Source organism: Hemicordylus capensis, chromosome 6 (genome assembly GCF_027244095.1).
Source record: "Hemicordylus capensis ecotype Gifberg chromosome 6, rHemCap1.1.pri, whole genome shotgun sequence".
Taxonomy (NCBI): Eukaryota; Metazoa; Chordata; class Lepidosauria; order Squamata; family Cordylidae; genus Hemicordylus; species Hemicordylus capensis.
In genome coordinates, this window is record NC_069662.1 from 146,889,556 (window position 1) to 146,907,620 (window position 18,065).

General features: G+C 42.7%; 1 protein-coding gene across 2 annotated transcripts in view; it reads right to left on the reverse strand.

The window, feature by feature from the left end:
- The window catches only part of ITGB1 (integrin subunit beta 1), a 69,503-nt gene extending 56,761 nt beyond the window's left edge, over positions 1–12,742 (reverse strand). For both annotated transcript variants that reach the window (XM_053261197.1, XM_053261196.1), the window contains exon 1: positions 12,455–12,742. In XM_053261197.1, coding sequence (XP_053117172.1) covers positions 12,455–12,727 — 273 coding nt within the window. In that variant the 5' untranslated portion in view covers positions 12,728–12,742. The remainder of the gene's footprint in view (positions 1–12,454) is intronic.
- Positions 12,743–18,065: the final 5,323 nt, after the last annotated feature.

The window sequence follows — 18,065 nt, forward strand, 5'->3', positions numbered from 1 at the left end:
AAAGAAATCCTAGATAGAATTCTTGGGTGCAAGACCCAGGAACAATGACAAGACCAACTAAACATCTGGAATCACTCCAGGCCTTTGGTACGATGCACCAATACATGACCTGCTCATTTAGTTTTGCTTCTTTTCCGGAACGTCTAAGGGCTGGTGTACACACACACACACACACACACACACACACACACACACACACACACACTCTCACTCAATAGACTGAGTACTGATTTGGATGTTTAAAAGAGCCACCACAGATCAAACACCATCTATCGAACTTTCAGACAATCAGATGTGATATTTTGCTACTAGGAACCACCAAGTGTCAAGTAATCAAGTGATGTATTTTAGTAATACAGACTAGTCTTTACCTTTCAAACATTTGGGAACTATTAATTCATTTCCCACAAATCCTCATAATGAAGCAGCAGCAAAGTTCCACAGCAGAAGATTACACAGCCTCAGTCTACAGCACAGATTGACCTTTGTTATCACCCCAGTTCATTTTGGTAGTGAAGGATTCTCAAAATTGATGAAGCTCTCAATTACAAATGAGCCACATTCCTTGCCACAAGAATTATAGTATACAGTAATTTAGCAGAAAACTCTTCCTGCGATTTCTAGAAGAAAGCACAGCTACTGCCTTGAATAAACTATGCACCATAGAAACATTCCATCCACGGCTCCTCCCAACTGAGGCAGCCGTGTGCAATTTAAAGCCCATACTTAGCCTCACAAAATCAATTTTGTTTAGAGAATAGACAGTTCTTACACAGCTTATGTGTTACACAACACTGTCTCTGTGAGCCTTCACAAGGACTGCCAGAAGGTCCTCCCTGGCTCCTAATGAGCTGAGAGCCAGTGTAAGTGGTAGTAGTGTGACTAGGACTGGGGAGACTCAAGTTCAAATCCCCACTCAGCCATGACACTCACTGGGTGACTCTAGGCCAGTTGCTTATCTCTCCGCATAACCCACCTTATAGGGTTGTTTTGAGGATAAGAACCACCATGTACTCAGGGCCACCTTAAGTGGCACAGTGGGGAAATGCTTGACTAACAAGCAGAAGGTTGCTGGTTCGAATCCCCGCTGATATGTTCCCAAGATTTCTAAATTCGAAACACCTATATCAGGCAGCAGCGATATAGGAAGATGCTGAAAGGCATCATCTCATACTGGAGGCAATGGTAAACCCCTCCTGTATTCTACCAAAGAAGACCACAGGGCTCTGTGGGCACCAGGAGTCGAAATCGACTTGGCAGCACACTTTACTTTTTACACTGCTCAAGGCTCCTTGGAAAAAGAGTGGGATATAAATGTAAAAATGAATAAATACATTAAGAGCCACTACAGTAAGAAGAAAACCAAATACTCCCCTTTGATTAAAAAAAACTGGGGATGTTTTAGCTACTTTGTTCATAAAGATTGAACTTAGAAACATCTGTTTGATTATTCCTGTGATCGGCAAGGTCAATCGTCAACAAAAAAGAACCATACAATTTAAGTCCTATAATAACAGGTTATCATTCGAGTCTTCCCCAATCACCACCATCAAGGACTAAACTAAGTCAAAGCAGCTGGATAGGGTTAGACATTATACAGGGTGGGGTGGGGACTGTGAAGCTATCCCAAAAGAAGCTTGTTAGTTGGATAGAGGAAACATATGCCCATTATGTGTACAGTAAAATCTCTCTCTGTAGAAAAGGAAGTTTGCTATTTCCTTTAGCACTCTGATTTTCAGTGTCCCCACCCAAGCATAGTCACCAGTGTTCTCTACCACTGAGTATCACAAGTATTCAAAGAGGAGTTGTGCCTTCGAGTCAGTGCCAACTCTTAGCAACCACAGAGCCATTTGGTTTTCTTGGTAGGATACAGGAGAGGTTTACCATTGCCTTCTCCAGCGCAGTATGAGATGATGCCTTTCGGCACCTTCCTATATCGCTGCTGCTCAATACAGGAGTTTCCCATATTCTGGGAAACACACCAGCGAGGATTTGAACCAACAGCCTCCTGCTTTCTAGGCAGGTTGCTTTCCCACTGCACCATTAGGTGGCTTCAAAGAGACACCCTGTCAAAAACAAGTGTTTTATAGACTACCCTCAAGTTCTAAGTAGCTATCACCACCTGAACTTCACAGCAAATGTGAGTGTTCATTTTGAAAAGTACATTAGGCTGAATCCAAAGAAGTTTCCTTTGGCTCCAGCCTATTGTTCCTAGGACTATGGCCTTGGTGCATGCAAAGGCTCCCATTCCATAACAAAAAGGAGGAACAATTTAATACACTTTTTACCAAGTATTTTCTACATTTGGAAACACAATAGCTCAAAGATGTACAAACTCAAAGTTTTACCTTTAAGGATGTAGAGGATTCAACCAAGGTTGCACATAAGGTGCACGTTCATGGCAGCACAGAAAAAGCTGCTGTGTTTAGCTTCCATTAAACAAACAAATACAAACAACCTCCTAGCCCTTATTCTTGGGAATATATGCTTGAAGAAGGTGGACAACATCACATAAGCCAGAAAAGTAGCTGAATAATACTTCCAATGATCAAAGCATGGGGGACGGAGCTGCAGATCAGTGGTAGAGTAACTGCTTTGCATGCAGAAGGTCCCAGGCTCAATCCCTGGCATCTCCGGGTAGGGCCAAGAAAGGCTCCTGCCTGAAACCTTGGAGAGTCTCTGCCAGTCACTGACAACACTGAGCTACTTGGACCAATGGTTTGACTAAGCAGGGATGTGCCCAAATCATTCTGGCGCCTCTTTGGAGAGGTGCTGGAACGATTTGGGACGTTTCAGTGCAAGGGCTACCTTTAAAAGGAGGCAGACTGGTCCTACCTGCTCCTCCGGTAAGCCGCCGCTGCCCCGCGCCCCAGTGCCATCATAGCACTCCCATGCTTTAAAAAACCAAACACAACTTAAAAGCAGCAGCTACTCTGCTGTCTTCTTTAAAACACTGTGCCAATGGGATGCTGCTCCCAGCAGCCCTCTCACACAAATGATGTGCCGATCATTTGTGCCGATGATGTGTGCTGATGCTATTTGTGTGCTGATGCTGAACAAGGGATGCTAGGAGCAACATCCCATCGGTGTGGCATTTTAAAGAAGACAGCACTGCAGCTATGGCTTTTAAGTTAAGTTTTTAAAGCTAAGCACGACAGCACCGTGTGGGCAGGGTGGCTCACCGGAGGAACAGGTAAAACCTGCCTGCCTCCATTTAAAGGCACCGCTCCCGCCTCCTGGGATGTGCATGAAGCATTTTGTGCACATCCCTATGACTTTCAGTGTCCTGTACTGCTTCCCTCATAGGGGCTTCAGAGTGTACCTAAGCAAAACACATCTTCAAAAGAGACCCCCATACATATCTCCAGCTCCTAGCAGAAAACAAAACAGGAGCTGGCCGTTTAAGTGGCGAATGGCAGAGGTGTTCCAAGAAGCACCTCTACTGACCACTGATCATAGGATCCCCACACTTTCTCTGGCTCCAGAAGGGAAAGCTGGACCTAGGGGTTGGTAGCAGGGATGCCCATAAGGTCTGCCTCTGCTGCCCTCCAACCAAAGGGGAAGGCTGAAGCTGATCATTTGGGTGATGGGCAACACTACTGTCTAGCACTAAAACAGCCCACTACTCTCACTCCCAGCTTGGGGAGAGAAGCAAGGAATTGTCCCTGAGTTCATGCAGAAGTACAGCCTGAGGCAACAGGAAAAGGAACTGGGGATTAGGGATCAACCTAGCCCTCCAGGAAATCTTTGCTGTGTTAACTTCCTGTCATTCCTGATGGCACAGAGGAAATACCCTTACTAAAGGATGGTCTCCGATTATGGTGGAAAACAGCCCACTACTCCCACTCCCAGCTTGGGGAGAGAAGCAAGAGATTGTCCTTGAGCTTATGCAGAAGTACAGCACAAGGTCAAGAGCCAACAACCCAAGCCTGTGCATCTACTCCAAAGTATGTCCCACTGACTTTGATGGGACTTACTCCCAGGTAGGCATGCATAGGACTGCAGTTATCCAAAAGTAAGCCTCATTGAATACAGTGGGACTTAATGAGTAGCCATGCATACGATTGCACCAGAGGGAGGAGTAGAATCCTGGCTACTAGAAATTCTGGCTTAGCTACCAAGGCCAGATAAAATGTGTAGGCCTGCTCTTCACCTTGTTCACTAGAGTATTTATGTAACCTATTTTTAATATTTGCTCTACATCTTCTTTGCCAACAGGACCTCCAGGTTCTGAGGTTAGCTTAAATTCTGCAGAGTTCAACTCCAAAGGGATAAGTAGATTAAGAGAAAAAGACACATTTTGCTCTAGCTAAACAAACAAGCAGAATTATGCAAGAATTGTCTTCTGTCAATGAGTTACTAGCTACACCATTATTACCTCGATCCTAATGTTTGTAAATGATAAAACCCTTCCAAAGCAGGAGTTAAAACTAACCTGTAAGAATTCCCACCATTTCATCTATGTGGAGACAGAATGCCATGGTCCTCTCTAAATTCAATTATAATTATGAATGCTTTCTGCCTCTATTTTCTTACTGGAATTAATGAGTTAATTGTCAGTGTTCAACATAAGGATGAGCTAGACCAGGATTTCTTAACCTTGGATCCCCATATATTTGTTGGACCACATCTCCCATCATCTGCAGCCATGGCCTTTGTGGCTGGGGATGATGGGAGCTGTAGTCCAACAACATCTGAGGACCCAAGGTTAAGAAATCCTGATCTAGACTATTAGGAAAAGAATATTTGCACCAATTTTTGCTGACACCATACGAGTCAGTGAATACTCCCAAAGTGTTGCTGGCCTGCAAGGTAGATTCCTGGATGACTCACAGCTATACTGAATCTTTGTAGGTATGCTATTCCAATAAATTACCTTAATTTTGAGCTGTGTTTGTGTCAGTTACCATTCTCACTCACCAATACAACCCTCATTATCCTAGACTAGGGTAGAAACCTAGGCTAGGAACAAGTATTTCCATGCTGTTTATTAGACTCTCTTGGTTTTTTAAAGCCAGAACAATGCTGCTCAACTTTGTCCCTCTCCGGACTTTAAAAAAGCCAAGCTAGATAGGCAAGCTAGTACCATGTTCAATTTCAAACAGCAGAGAGGACGATTCAGTGGGAGAGAGGAACAACTTCTTTGCAACTCTTACAGGTTTATAAACAGTCTCTCCAATATTCTGAATTACAGCAGCAGCAAATATATCAGTTCACATGTTCAGCTCTGTTTTAGCAGATGTCAGCAGAGGGACACTGATTGCCTAAATTAATTATCTGTCTCTAGAGGTTTATGAAGTTAGAGAAGCTGTAAATCTGCTTCACTTTACAGATCAAATCAGCTAACTTGAAGTCATTCGTCTAACTTGAAGTCATACTCAGGGGGCAAACCTGTTAAGGAGGTTGGTATTTTCTGACCTTACCTTCTTTCTTTCAAGTAGTGGGTTCTACATAGATATTAGGCTTTTGCAGCTGGATATATATGATATGGATATCAGAATGATATCAAGAATACTGGATATATAGGAAATAATTCTGATCAGATATTTAGAAGCCTAGATTGGATTAGAATGATTGGAATCACTATCCTAATATTAAAAATAAAATCGGAAACATATCAGAACACTCCAAGACAAAATAGCACCAGAAATACAAAATGGTATTGGCAGATTGGATTGCTGTTTGAAAAACTGCTGAAATTCTTGCACAAGAGCACCATTTTGTCAAACCAAAAACATGTTCTTGCACAAGAACACCTCAAACAAAATATCAATTAATAGACGGATTTACTTAAAATTCAATACAGTGTCCTGTCATTCTGAACTACACATATACCAAATTTCAGAGCTCTCTGCCCAGTCATTCCCAAGCTTTCTCCCCTTTTCCCATAATCGTCTATAGAGAATTTCCCCCCTGATTTTTATCAGATTTCTGACTGCAAATCCAATGACCATACCCCAAAAACCAATTCCAATCATAACAGTCATCAGGCAATCATAACAGATTCAATATTTCCCATTATGTACCGGGCTAATAGACATCATGACTCAATTTACAAAAGCCGTTGCAGATTCGGAAAGAGGGGGGAGCGAGATGCTAAGTATAATGATCATAATAAGAACAAAATTAGGTAACTGACTGGAGTTGGCAAGGCTTAAAGCCTTTAGCCATAGTGCTATACATGTTTATTACAGCAAATTGCTTATTCAGAGCAAAATCTTTTGTTGCACCTCCTACTGAATATCTGTTATTGCTGCTGCTAAGTGAAGATCTTTCCTGAACCTTCCTGTAGATCAGAGACAGAAAATACCACCTTAACTGTGGGTACTGAGCTATTTGGAAAAGCTGCCATTGGTTCTTAGCTATAGATGCATGTTCAGAATAGCCTTATTTAATTAACCTGTGTTTGTATACTATGCATTTGGAAGATCTGCACTTCAGGAAACAAAACTGCCTGCTCTGACATGGTTAGTTAACTTGTACAGGTTTACATGGTGAAACAGCAGCTCTAACAGAAGTTAGCCATAATTTGCATACTCTACTGAACACGGACATCTAAAAGCAAAAAGGGTTAGCAGGCATCGCCTGATACTCACCTGTTTGTGATCTGAACATAAACTAAGATCTATGCAAATATGACCTGTTAATAAGGAAGCTCATAATCCCTCTGACAACTACAATTGGAGTGGATACATCACAACAATATCCACTCTCTACAGCAGATTAGTACAAGGATGTCACAGTGGACCAGTCCAAAAAGAAACACAGTTATGGTTCCAAAGACATATTCTAGCTTTAATGAAAACACTGTTTTAGAACGCCTGTCTGAGGATTAGCACCTTTCATTATCAACCTATTTCACTGATGGTCTTTAAAAAGTCTTCAGTTATTGCTGACTATTCCTTTCTTTCCTCCTTTTTGTAATATTTCCTCATATGAAACTGGATGTTGTCTTAGAAAGGGCTGCTTAATCATTTCCTTGGTATACATTTTTTGTGACACAAACATGAGTCATCTATTTTATCATCATTTGGGTGGATGCTTATAGTTTGCGTCTGTGCTGGGAAGCTTCATTGTTCTTTAAAAGGTTCAAAGCTGGGTATCTCTGAATTTACTTGGTAAGTGGTACTAAACAACAGTCAAACCTATTCACCTCTCTTCCTCCTAGAGAACCCCAAATGGATCACAGCACTCACTCAATGAATCCTAATGAGTATTACCAAACATTATTATTATTTTTATTATTTTTACATTTATATCCCGCTTTTCCTCCAAGGAGCCCAGAGCGGTGTGCTACATACTTGAGTTTCTCCTCACAACAACCCTGTGAAGTAGGTTAGGCTGAGAGAGAAGTGACTGGCCCAGAGTCACCCAGTTAGTATCATGGCTGAATGGGGATTTGAACTCGGGTCTCCCCGGTCCTAGACCAGCACTCTAACCACTACACCACGCTGGCTCACCAGGTATCAATTCCTACTGCATTTCTGTTTTCATAACAAATTCTTTTTTGCATGCAGTTTCCATCCAATTTTTACACCAGAAACAAAGTGGCTTATCTTATCATTTGTATGTCAATTTGCTGTTAAAATCCGCCAATAGCTAACCTCCAGCCCTTCTTTTTAGATGTTGTTACATGAGGCTTCTATGTTAGTGTATTCTGTAGGATTTACTTATCTGAACATAGTATCTGTTTCTATATATAACTGATCAGTGATCGTAATAAAGCTATTCATTCATTTATTTAATTTGTTACAAGATGTAGCATAGTAAGTGAAAGCACCTGATTCAAATCTAATTTCAGCTATTAACTCACAAGGCAGCCTTAGGCAAGTTAGTATCGATCAGCTCTTCTTCTGCAGTTCTGGGATAATGATCCTGGCCTGCCTTACAAGGGTATTGTAAGGATAAAATATAATGTTATTTGAACACTCTAGACCACTCTTTTACGATAAAAATTCATTCAACCACCATAACATTCAATCACCTCCAACTGAAGTCACTGGCAAGATTCCCCATTTTATTTTATTTTTTAAACTGAGTTGTTCTCCATTTAGATACACGCTTGTAAATCCACTTGGCTACATACACCATCCATCGCCTTTCCATTTCTCAACCCAGGTCATTAAGAGATTCTTAGAAATGATAAAGGGAAATCAAACTATAAAGCAATCTACAGTAAGCAGAGCTAGGCTAAGAACAACAGAGTAGTAAGATTAAAATGCGCATGAGCCTTTCATTAATTAACCTAATAAAAAAAATCACATGTTCAACATAAGTCACAGTGTCAGGAGCACAGCACTTAAAAAGAACTCCCACATGATTGGAATCTACGGGCCCACATGCTCTGCAGTGTTTCAGGGCATCTTGCTCCACCCTTGCAGGGACCCAGAAGATGAGCTACGCTGAAGGCTTGCTATACAAACCAGCACATGGGCAGAAAAATGGGGAAACAATTTTTGCTTATCTCCCCTCCCTGCAAAAACTCTTTCCACTGTCACAAATATGTCCCTGAGGGTCATGCAGCAGGCTTTTGAAGCGAGGAAAGAGGAAAATAAATTGCTTCCCAATCCCCTTGCATGCCAAGCCTGCAGCCCAGCTAGTCTCCTGGCTTGCTGTGAGGGCAAGTTGTTGCTCCAACCTCATAATGCTGCAGAGAATGTGGGCCACTATAGCAATCCTTGCTTATCGCTCATCAATCCTCATACTGCCACCTTCATCTCGCGTATAGATTATCTGAACAGAGTTGAGTTCCTCAGTTCCATTTATGGCAATAGGTGATGTCACAAATTAATCGTTAAGATGCCACACTTTGCTTGGTCTCAAGTCTCTTGTATAATATGCAGCATGATTTGGGGAGTGTAAATAAGTTAACAGTAACCAAAGAGCTAAATACAGTGGATCTCACACATTTTAGAAATTTCTCCAGACACTACACTGTCCTAGCCTATGCCAGATCCAAACTTTCTGTCAGGAAGACTGGAGTGAGAGAGCTAAGTTGCATGTTGGAAAAGATGTGTGTTTGAAAAGAAAGGTAAGAAAATAGAGCCTTTGTGTGACATCCTTCAGACAGAACGAACTGTCTGTAAAGTATAATTAAAAGAATCAATAAAAAAATTTGAAGGAGACAAACTAAGAGGGTGAGAGGAAGTGAAAGGCTCAAGGTCACCCAATGAGCTTCATGACTGAGCGGGAATTTGAACTTGATAAGAAACAATGCAGCATACAAGTTGCAATTGATAAGGATGCTCTCAGTGTATTTCTAAACAGGCAAGATAATTGCTCTGAATCTCAGTATTGCACACTGATCCTTTAATTCTTAATTTTCCTACTGAATTTGGTGCTGTTGCTGGAGCTTCCACAGCAACTAAAGGCTAAATAATACAAACTGTGATTGTTGCTTTTTTATTTCTCTTTTTTGCTTTATTTTTATTACCATACTTTTTACGCTATTATGACTGTTAGTTTTAATAACTGTTAAGCCAGCTTTCGGGCTAAAAGCTTAGGGTACAACTGTTTGAAATTCAAATACATAGTTAACTCAGAAGCCAATTTCCCAGTTCATGGTAGTTACTTGTGTTCCTGGAATTTCAGCACTAATCACCAAAAGCTAGAAATGAATAAGTGTCAGACTGAAATTTCCAACAGAAGCTCAAAAGTAGCAGCAGCAGCACCACCACCACAGCATAGCAACTTGGCAGCTGGGGTGTGGGTGTGAAAAAGGAAAAAAGGAAGGATTGTGCAATGGTGACTCCTGGCAACCACAGAGCCATATGGTTTTCTTGGTAGAATACAGGAGATGTTTACCATTGCCTTCTCCTGTGCAGTATGAGATACCTTTCAGCACCCTCCTATATCACTGCTGCCTGATAAAGGAATTTCCCAAGTTCAAATCCCAATAGCCTCCCTGACAGCCACAGGCAATTCACAATTGCTCTGCCTAAAACCACTTCTCAGTGTGGTTTTGAGGTTAACGCTGTTCTGAGCACCTTGGAGGAAGGGTGCCATATGAATGGAACAAATGTATCAAGGTGGTTTAAGGTCTGAAAGGAAAAGGAAGTCACAAAGCAAAATGATTAAGAATGAACATGTAATATGAAATGTTACTCAGAAAGCAGAGCAGGGGAGTGAGAAAGAGGGAGAGAATGGAAAGTCCCTATAAGGACATGTATAGTGCAAGCATGGGCACAGCACTGCAAATTGCAATTAATTTCTGTGTATTGTGGATTTATGTGGATTAATTGCAATTAATTTCTGTGGATGTAGCAAGCATGACTTGTCCCCTTCGCTAAGCAGGGTCCACCCTGGTTGCATATGAAAGGGAGACTAGAAGTGTGAGCACTGTAAGGGGATGCAGCCACTCTGGGAAGAGCAGAAGGTTCGAAATTCCCTCCTTGGCTTTTCCAAGATAGAGCTGAGAGAGATTCATGCCTGCAACATTGGAGAAGCCCCTTCCAGTCTGTGAAGACAATACTGAGCTAGATAGACCAATGGTCTGACTCAGTATACAGCAACTTCCTATGTTCCTAAAATGTACCTAGTAAGAACTAATGAAACATGATTTACCACTGAAACAGGTTTCAGAGGGAAGGCCGTGTAAGTCTGTTACAGTAAAGTATACCAAAAAAATGAATTACAGCCAGCGTGGTGTAGTGGTTAGAGTGCTGGACTAGGACCGGGGAGACCCGAGTTCAAATCCCCATTCAGCCATGAGACTTGCTGGGTGACTCTGGGCCAGTCACCTCTCTCTCAGCCTAACCTACTTCACACGGTTGTTGTGAGGAGAAACTTAAGTATGTAGTACACCACTCTGGGCTCCTTGGAGGAAGAGCGGGATATAAAATGTAATAATAATAATAATAATTAGACTCACACATTTATTTGTAATATAAAAGTTTTTGTGATCTAGAGAAGGCCTTGACAAGTTTTCAAAAATTCAGGGGCCAGACTGTCCTCTGCCCCATGGGGCAGGTGGACTCCCTATCCCCCAAAGCAAGGCTCTTCACTCCATGGAGTGAGTGGACACACCACTCACCTCAACAATGCCTTCTGCTCCATGGGAGGGCAGAATCGACACCTTGCTTGCTCCCTCTTCCTCCTGATCATGCCTGTCCACTGCCTGCCTGAGCCAGATGGGCACGGCCAGAAGGAGTAAGCACGTAAGGCAGGGGCAGGATTCTCCTTCCTCTTGGGCTGTCCATTTTAGGCAAGGTGAGGGACCAGTAGGGAGCAATCTGCCCCAACTTGGTTATTCTCTCCTCCTCCGAGTTGCATTCACTGATTCCTGGCTCAGGGGCCACACTTAAATTTCCATGTGCCATGGCAAGCTGGGGCCTGGGAACTGTCAGAGCCCCAAACTGGAGTCCACTCCGCCAGAAGGTATCATAGGAAGAAAATCCAGAATCACTACTCCAATCAACAAAAGAATGCGCAAAGCAGAGTTATTTGGAAATAAACCCCACTGAATTTGGTTCCAAGTGAGCATGCCACAGGCCTGGGCTGAAAGCGTGTCAAAATCAATGGGAGTAACTTCCCAGATCAGAAGGCTATCCTAAGAATTCTGGTTAAAAGTCCTGCTGCGAAGTTCATGGCATGTCGGTGCAAGTCGGTAAGGCCCACAGTATGAGCTCAATAGCCCTCACTGGGGAAATGACACGCTGGGCATTTCCTGTCTGCCGTTTGCTCCACGTTTGCCCTGCCATGCTCTTGCAGCCAGGGCCGTGTTGATGCCACCAACATTCAAGCACAAAGCGTGGGGAGGAAGAAAAGTGGAAGGAAAGTGATGCAAGCTTCACCCAAACCGGACATACACAGGTCCTCTGTCCGCACCATAACGCGAACAGGGTTGTTAGCCTAAGCTATCCTGGACGAGAGCCCACCCGAGCAGACAGGGACTCTACCCTCCAACCGCCGCCACCCCACCCCAACCCTCGCCCCACTTATGCCACAGACAGTGATCCGTTAAAAGGTGCCATTAAAACTCTTTTGTTTCGTTTTCTGCAACGGCCTAAGCCAGTCACCTCTCTGCCAGCGGCACCCAGAAGCTGGCTCTGGAGGGGAGGGAGCAGCGGAGAGAGAGATGGTTTTCATTAAGTTCCCACTGAAGTGCAAGGTTTCTCTCCTCCTCCACCAGTACCCCCGCCCCCAGCAGCTTCAAGGATCCCACTAACCCCCCCCCCAGCCTGCCTTATAAGGCAACGCCTTTGGTCTGGGCTGCTGAAGGGACACCAGACACTTCCTTCGCCCTGCCCCACCGCCTAGGGCGTAGGCAAAGCGCAGTGGTCTTCCTTCCTTCGCCTGATCGCCACCCTCCCCCCACCTTTTTTTAAACACACACTGCAGCCACACACACACTTGAGGGCACGAAAGGACAGGCTGCTCCACCACCACACACACTACCCCCTCCCCCAGTCCTGTCCCCGCACACCCCGAGGGCGCCTCTTCCTCTCCTCCCTACCTGTGCCATGATGGCCGTGGTCCTGCTTTGTCGCCCTCCTCCCTCCCCCGGCGGCGCTGGAAAGAAAGAAGTTGGCGCTTCTCCTGCTTCTCCTCCACGCGTCAGGCCCTTTCCCCGCGTTGGCTGCGCCTGGCCTCCTGAGGGCGATGCCTCGGCTCCCTCACGCCCAGCTAGCAAAGCCACTCCTCCCTCCAAGCGCCTGGCCGGGAAGGGGGATCGGCGGGCCCTGCAAGCGCCGCCGCCGCTGCTCCCTCTGCGCCTCCGGAAGCGCATTCCTCCCCGCTGCCGTCAGGCTGGGCGGAGCATGAAAAGCGCGGATTTGGGTCCTCCGGGCTGTATCTGGCAGCTGACTGAACCAAGCGGGGCGTCCCTCCTTCCCGTCCGTTTTAGGGAACGAGCAGTCAGTCGGCGCCCCCCCCCCCGCCCTTTCTCAGACTCGCTGCTGCGAAGGAGCAGCAACTACACTAGCAACTCTTCTTCATCATCCCCCCGTGGGTGGGTTGGCACAGCTTTGGGTAACTGACAGAGGAATGCTGGGGAGGTTTACTCAGAAGCAAGTTGCGCTGCCTGCAGTGGGGCTTGCTTTCAAGTAAGGGTGCATCAGATTGCAACCTGAGGCATCCTTTAAAATATATATATATATCTTAATTAAACACCCGAGACAACGTAACGCTTTTAACACACCAAAGGTTTCCTTGTAGATTTGAAAAAGAGTAAAGATTATCCACCCTTACAGCTCTCCACCCTGGAGTGTCTCCAAGTATGTAATTTATTCATTAAATGTTGGTTCTTCATTTCCTTCAGTGGGCCCAGGGAAGCCTCCATGTGCCTTTGGCCTTCCCAGAGACATCTGGTGGGCCACTGTGGGAAACAGTATGCCGGGCTAAACAGGCCTTGGGCCTGATCCAGCAGGGCTTTTCTTATGTCCCCCATCTCAATCCAATGCAGCCTCACAACAAGCTAGGGTTGCCAACCTTCTAGAATTGGCCTGGGGTTTCTTAGGAATGAATCAATCTCCAGGTGTCAGTTGAAGGCAATCCTGGACATTTTAATGGCTTGATGTTTTGAAAAATATCAGTGGGAGGTGAGGAAGAATCAAAAGGAAATAGCCTCAGTCAAAGTTGGCAACCTTACAACAACCCCCTGAGACAGACTGAGAGGTGAGTGACTGAGGTGGAGAAGATTGTCTATTCTTTAAATTGTTCAACCACCAAAATATGAACAGCATCAACTATATGTTAATTTTTAAAAGGGCACTTTGTTCTTTTAGCAGCAAAACCTCTCTAGGGAATAATTCCACACACAGTGCTTTAGAGAATAAACCCTTTCCCTGCTTCACACTCCAGTAAAACAAAAAATACACTTTGTCTTTTTGACTACACTAGCAACTCACCCCACCGACACACACACCTCATTTTCAACACTGGCTGCACACTTACTTGAAAAGATTTGGAATGTGCTTTCTTCCCATCTATCAGCTTCATCTTAATTTATAGTCACTGATTTTGTGTTAGCAAGGGAAATGACATGGCTTTCAGAGACCACAAGAGCAAGCTGAATAAGAACTGTCAGACACCTAGATGGGTTCTCACAGAAAGGAGAACTACACAATTGCTAGCTCTAAATATTCAAAATCTCAAGTCTGGCATTCTGTGAAATTGGCTTAAAAGCTGTCAGGAACTGTGTATAAAATGTTGTCATGGTTTCTGAGCCCTGCAGTCACATGTTAATCTTGCCACAAGTTGGAAGTTACTTAGTTAGTTTGTGGTCAGCACTAACTTAGCAATTTAGCAAAATAAGTGTTTTCATATATATTCAACATGAAATCATAGCACCCAGTTTTAAAAGCAACCATTTAAAATTTAAACTCAGGCATATTATTATTTCATACCTGTTCAACTTTCCAGAAGTACATATAAACTTGTACCATTCTTTTTGGAACCATTTTGCAATTTTGGGGGCAAACTGCCATGTGAAAACATGTGAGAAACCTCTCAGAAGTAGCAATAGTCACTTATCAAAGGCCCCACCATCTGTCTGTAGTCCTCATATATCAGAGATGCCACTGTAAAGGTCCTTTGTTTATTGGTGACAAGATTCAGATGATGCTCTCTATGGTAAAGGAACATCCGCAGACAGCTCTAGAACCAGAAACTTACTACTTCCTCTTAGTCATACAGACAGATCCAAATAACTGCTGACATATTTTCAAATGGGGAACAATGTTTCTTTGTTCCAGTAACCCTTAGAGCAGGGCTGCATAACTTTGGCCATCCAGCTGTTTTTGGACTACAACTCCCATCATACCCAGCCACTGTGGCCAATAGTCAGGGGATAATGGGAGTTCTAATACAACATCTGCAGGAGGGTGGAAGTTGTGCAACCCTGCCTTAAAACAATCTGAAATCTGTTTTGCAGTCAAAATGATCTAGCCCTATTTAAGTCTACAATACCTTTTGTGCTCCATCTTACGTCTATTACCAAGTGCACATTGGGCCTTATATTGTGCATTTTCTCTTCCTCCTACTTCCTCCTCTCCACCTCCTTTTTTGCTTAATGTCCAGCCAGAATAAAAAGTTCTCGGGAATTCAAGAGGTTGATTGCCACTTTGTAATACTTTAGTTGGTTGTAACACATGTATTATTCTACCATTGATTTTTCTAACGGATTAGCACAGTTGCCTCCAATTTGTGTACCTTTGTAGAAAATTCGTTTTAATGAAGGCAGAAGGACCAAGCACAGATCTAATCCTCTGAGCAACTCTATTAGAGCACTGTCTGTGCAACACCAGCAGAGCAAACGCTACAGCAGCCACCCCTGTCAATTTCTCTGTGTATAAGAATATTAGTATGGATTGCCATAAACAATTATTTCTGTGATTTCTTACTGATTTTATAACAAGGTCCCCCAAGTATTTAATATTCTTATGGTATTCTCTCTCATTCTTTTCTTGAAAAGAGGACAGAAAAATTGGCATTGATACATAGCAAAATACCAAAGATATTTGTCTAGCATATCTTGGTAAAAATAGAATGTTTCTGCTGTCATAACAGAACAGATCAAAAGTTATGCTGTACTTTGGTAAGAATCAGGGATGAAATTAAAGATTGGCATCAATGAGATTCATCATTATAAATCCAACTTTTCTTTCTGGTAAACAGTTTGTAATATGTATTGCATTTCCTCCCAAGTTAGAATGGCTTTTATCGTTTCCACTAGTACAAAGTGCTTAAGACAGAGGCTTGAGTGCTACATGACAAACTGAGGGAGTTGGGGTGAGGTGGGGGTGTGTTGTCTATCAAATTCCAAAACAAAATAGCAGGAGAGACATTGAAGCATAAATCAGTCCTGTTTGCACATTATGTTCAACACATGTACAGTCTATGTACAGTGTGTGCACTTACAGATCTGTATGCATGTACAGTTCTGTATTAACATACAGTTATTCACAGTATATGTACTGTAGTATGTGTACTATCTTTACCCTGTATTTGAGGGGGCCAGTGCCACTTTTAAAATGAACACATATATAGTCATTCAAACAAAAGCATGTACATGTGTACACAGACACCAGTACAGAGGTACTACATAATGTCTGAATAGGACCATCCAGTTCCTTAAATCTTTCTTCACAGGGATTGTTTTCTAGATCCCTGACCATCTTGGTTGCCATCATCTGAACCTATCCCCACACATACTTAAAAGAAAAGCCAGTATGATATTATACAGTAAACTCACTGGGACTTACTTCTGGCTTGGACTATGCTGTAAATAATACAATACATGTTGGTATGAAAATAGCTTCATTTATCCCAGTCTCATTTTAAAAATTCTTTTTTATTGTATGAGATATCCCAGCAGAACTGCTGATGCTAAACGGAAAGATGATTGTGTTACATTTCCAATGATTCATAGTCATCTTCTCTGACCTTTTGTCCCTTCCAAAGTCTTGTCAAATATTTCTGTTAGCCTAGATCACATATAGGTTATTCATTGACTTGCTAACCCCCTGTTACATGTTCTTTGTTATGTTTGTAGTTGCAGTTTTGCATAATTTAGGGCTGATGGGGTAGAACTGTGTAAGGATTGGGACCAAGATATCTGAAGAACCATCTTCTCCTACAGGAATCAGCCTATCCCATTAAGAACATCCAGAGATACCTTCTTGCATGTCCATCCTCCCTCAAGGGTGTGTTGGGTGGTAATGTGAAACAGGGCCTTTTGGGTGGTTGCCCCTGGCTCTGGAACTCCTCCCTCTACCTTAGGGATATTTTAAAAGCTGTCCAAGACCCACCTTTTTGAATTAGCTTTTCCTGGTTTTGTTCGATTTCTATTCTTGTTCTCCATTTTTTAAATCACTTTTATAAATTGTGTTTTATTATGTTTATGTTTAACATATGGCTACAAATGCTCCTTTTGTGAGCTGCTTTGTGTTTCCTTTGAAAGAAAAACAGTATATAAATGTTTAAAATAAATTTTAAAAAATAAAATATTAAGAGTTTGGTCCATTTATTCTTTCATTTCAGTTTCCTCAAAGAAATGCCACTGACCTGGCTTAGGCAAACTATACATATCACAAACCATGAAGGAAAGACCTGGAATGTGTAAGGGAGCAAATAAACATGAGGCACAGCAAATGACAACTGAACCAGACTACTGAGAGCCAAATAGATATGAGTTTAAACATGTTATTATTTATCCTTGCTTTTTTTAAATAGTAGCTTTGGAGAGGCTGAATCCAAATTAGGACTACAACATGGGTGAGGGTTTTTTAAAAAAAACTTCTCCCCCTTGTGCTATGATCCCAACCATCCCCCACCACCACCACCGGCAAGCTACTGTTTGCCCCTGGAGAGAGGCTACTATTGGCATAAGTGGTGTCTAACTTCTCTTCCACAAAGTCATGGTTCCGAACTGGAGCAGATGCTCCCCCACCCCTGTGGTTGCTATTTTAAAAAAACCAAAAACCATGGAAGGTCAAACAACATATTTAAAGCCATGTCTAGTTTGGCCCTATATTGCTATTGAGTTTTGCAGCTGTTGCAGATCAGGAAAGTGACCAAAGATAAGCTTTAGTGAAGTGTGTGGAATGTTTCTTTGTTTATCTAAAACTAGTTTATTAACTATGTAATGTGATGTTTAAAATGCTTTGATTAAGGCCGAAGAAATAGACGTGGCAAATCTCAGACTGCTCATGTAAGATAAAGAGTAATTGTTATTGCGCAACAATATGGGTTCTTTACTCACTTATGATTCACTTGGTGCATCACATTTTTTCTTTTTTGTAGGTTAAGTTTACGGCAATATACCAAGATAAGAGAAAGAAGGGCAATTCAAGTCAAGAGGTTCACTGGGCTGATAACATATAGTGGAGCAGATAAATGGCAAAAATAAGCTGAATCATTCACTTTGGTTTACAAAGCAAGCAAACTGGCAGAAATGTTGTCAGATATGTGTGGTTTTAGAAAGTATAGGTGGGCACCCCCAATATCCAATATGGCGGCTCAAAATCTAAAATTCAATATGGCACCACAACATTATATGTTTAAGCTCACCAGAATCATTCAAATAGTGATAAAGGCCTGAGATTTGATAGACATGTTGTCCAATA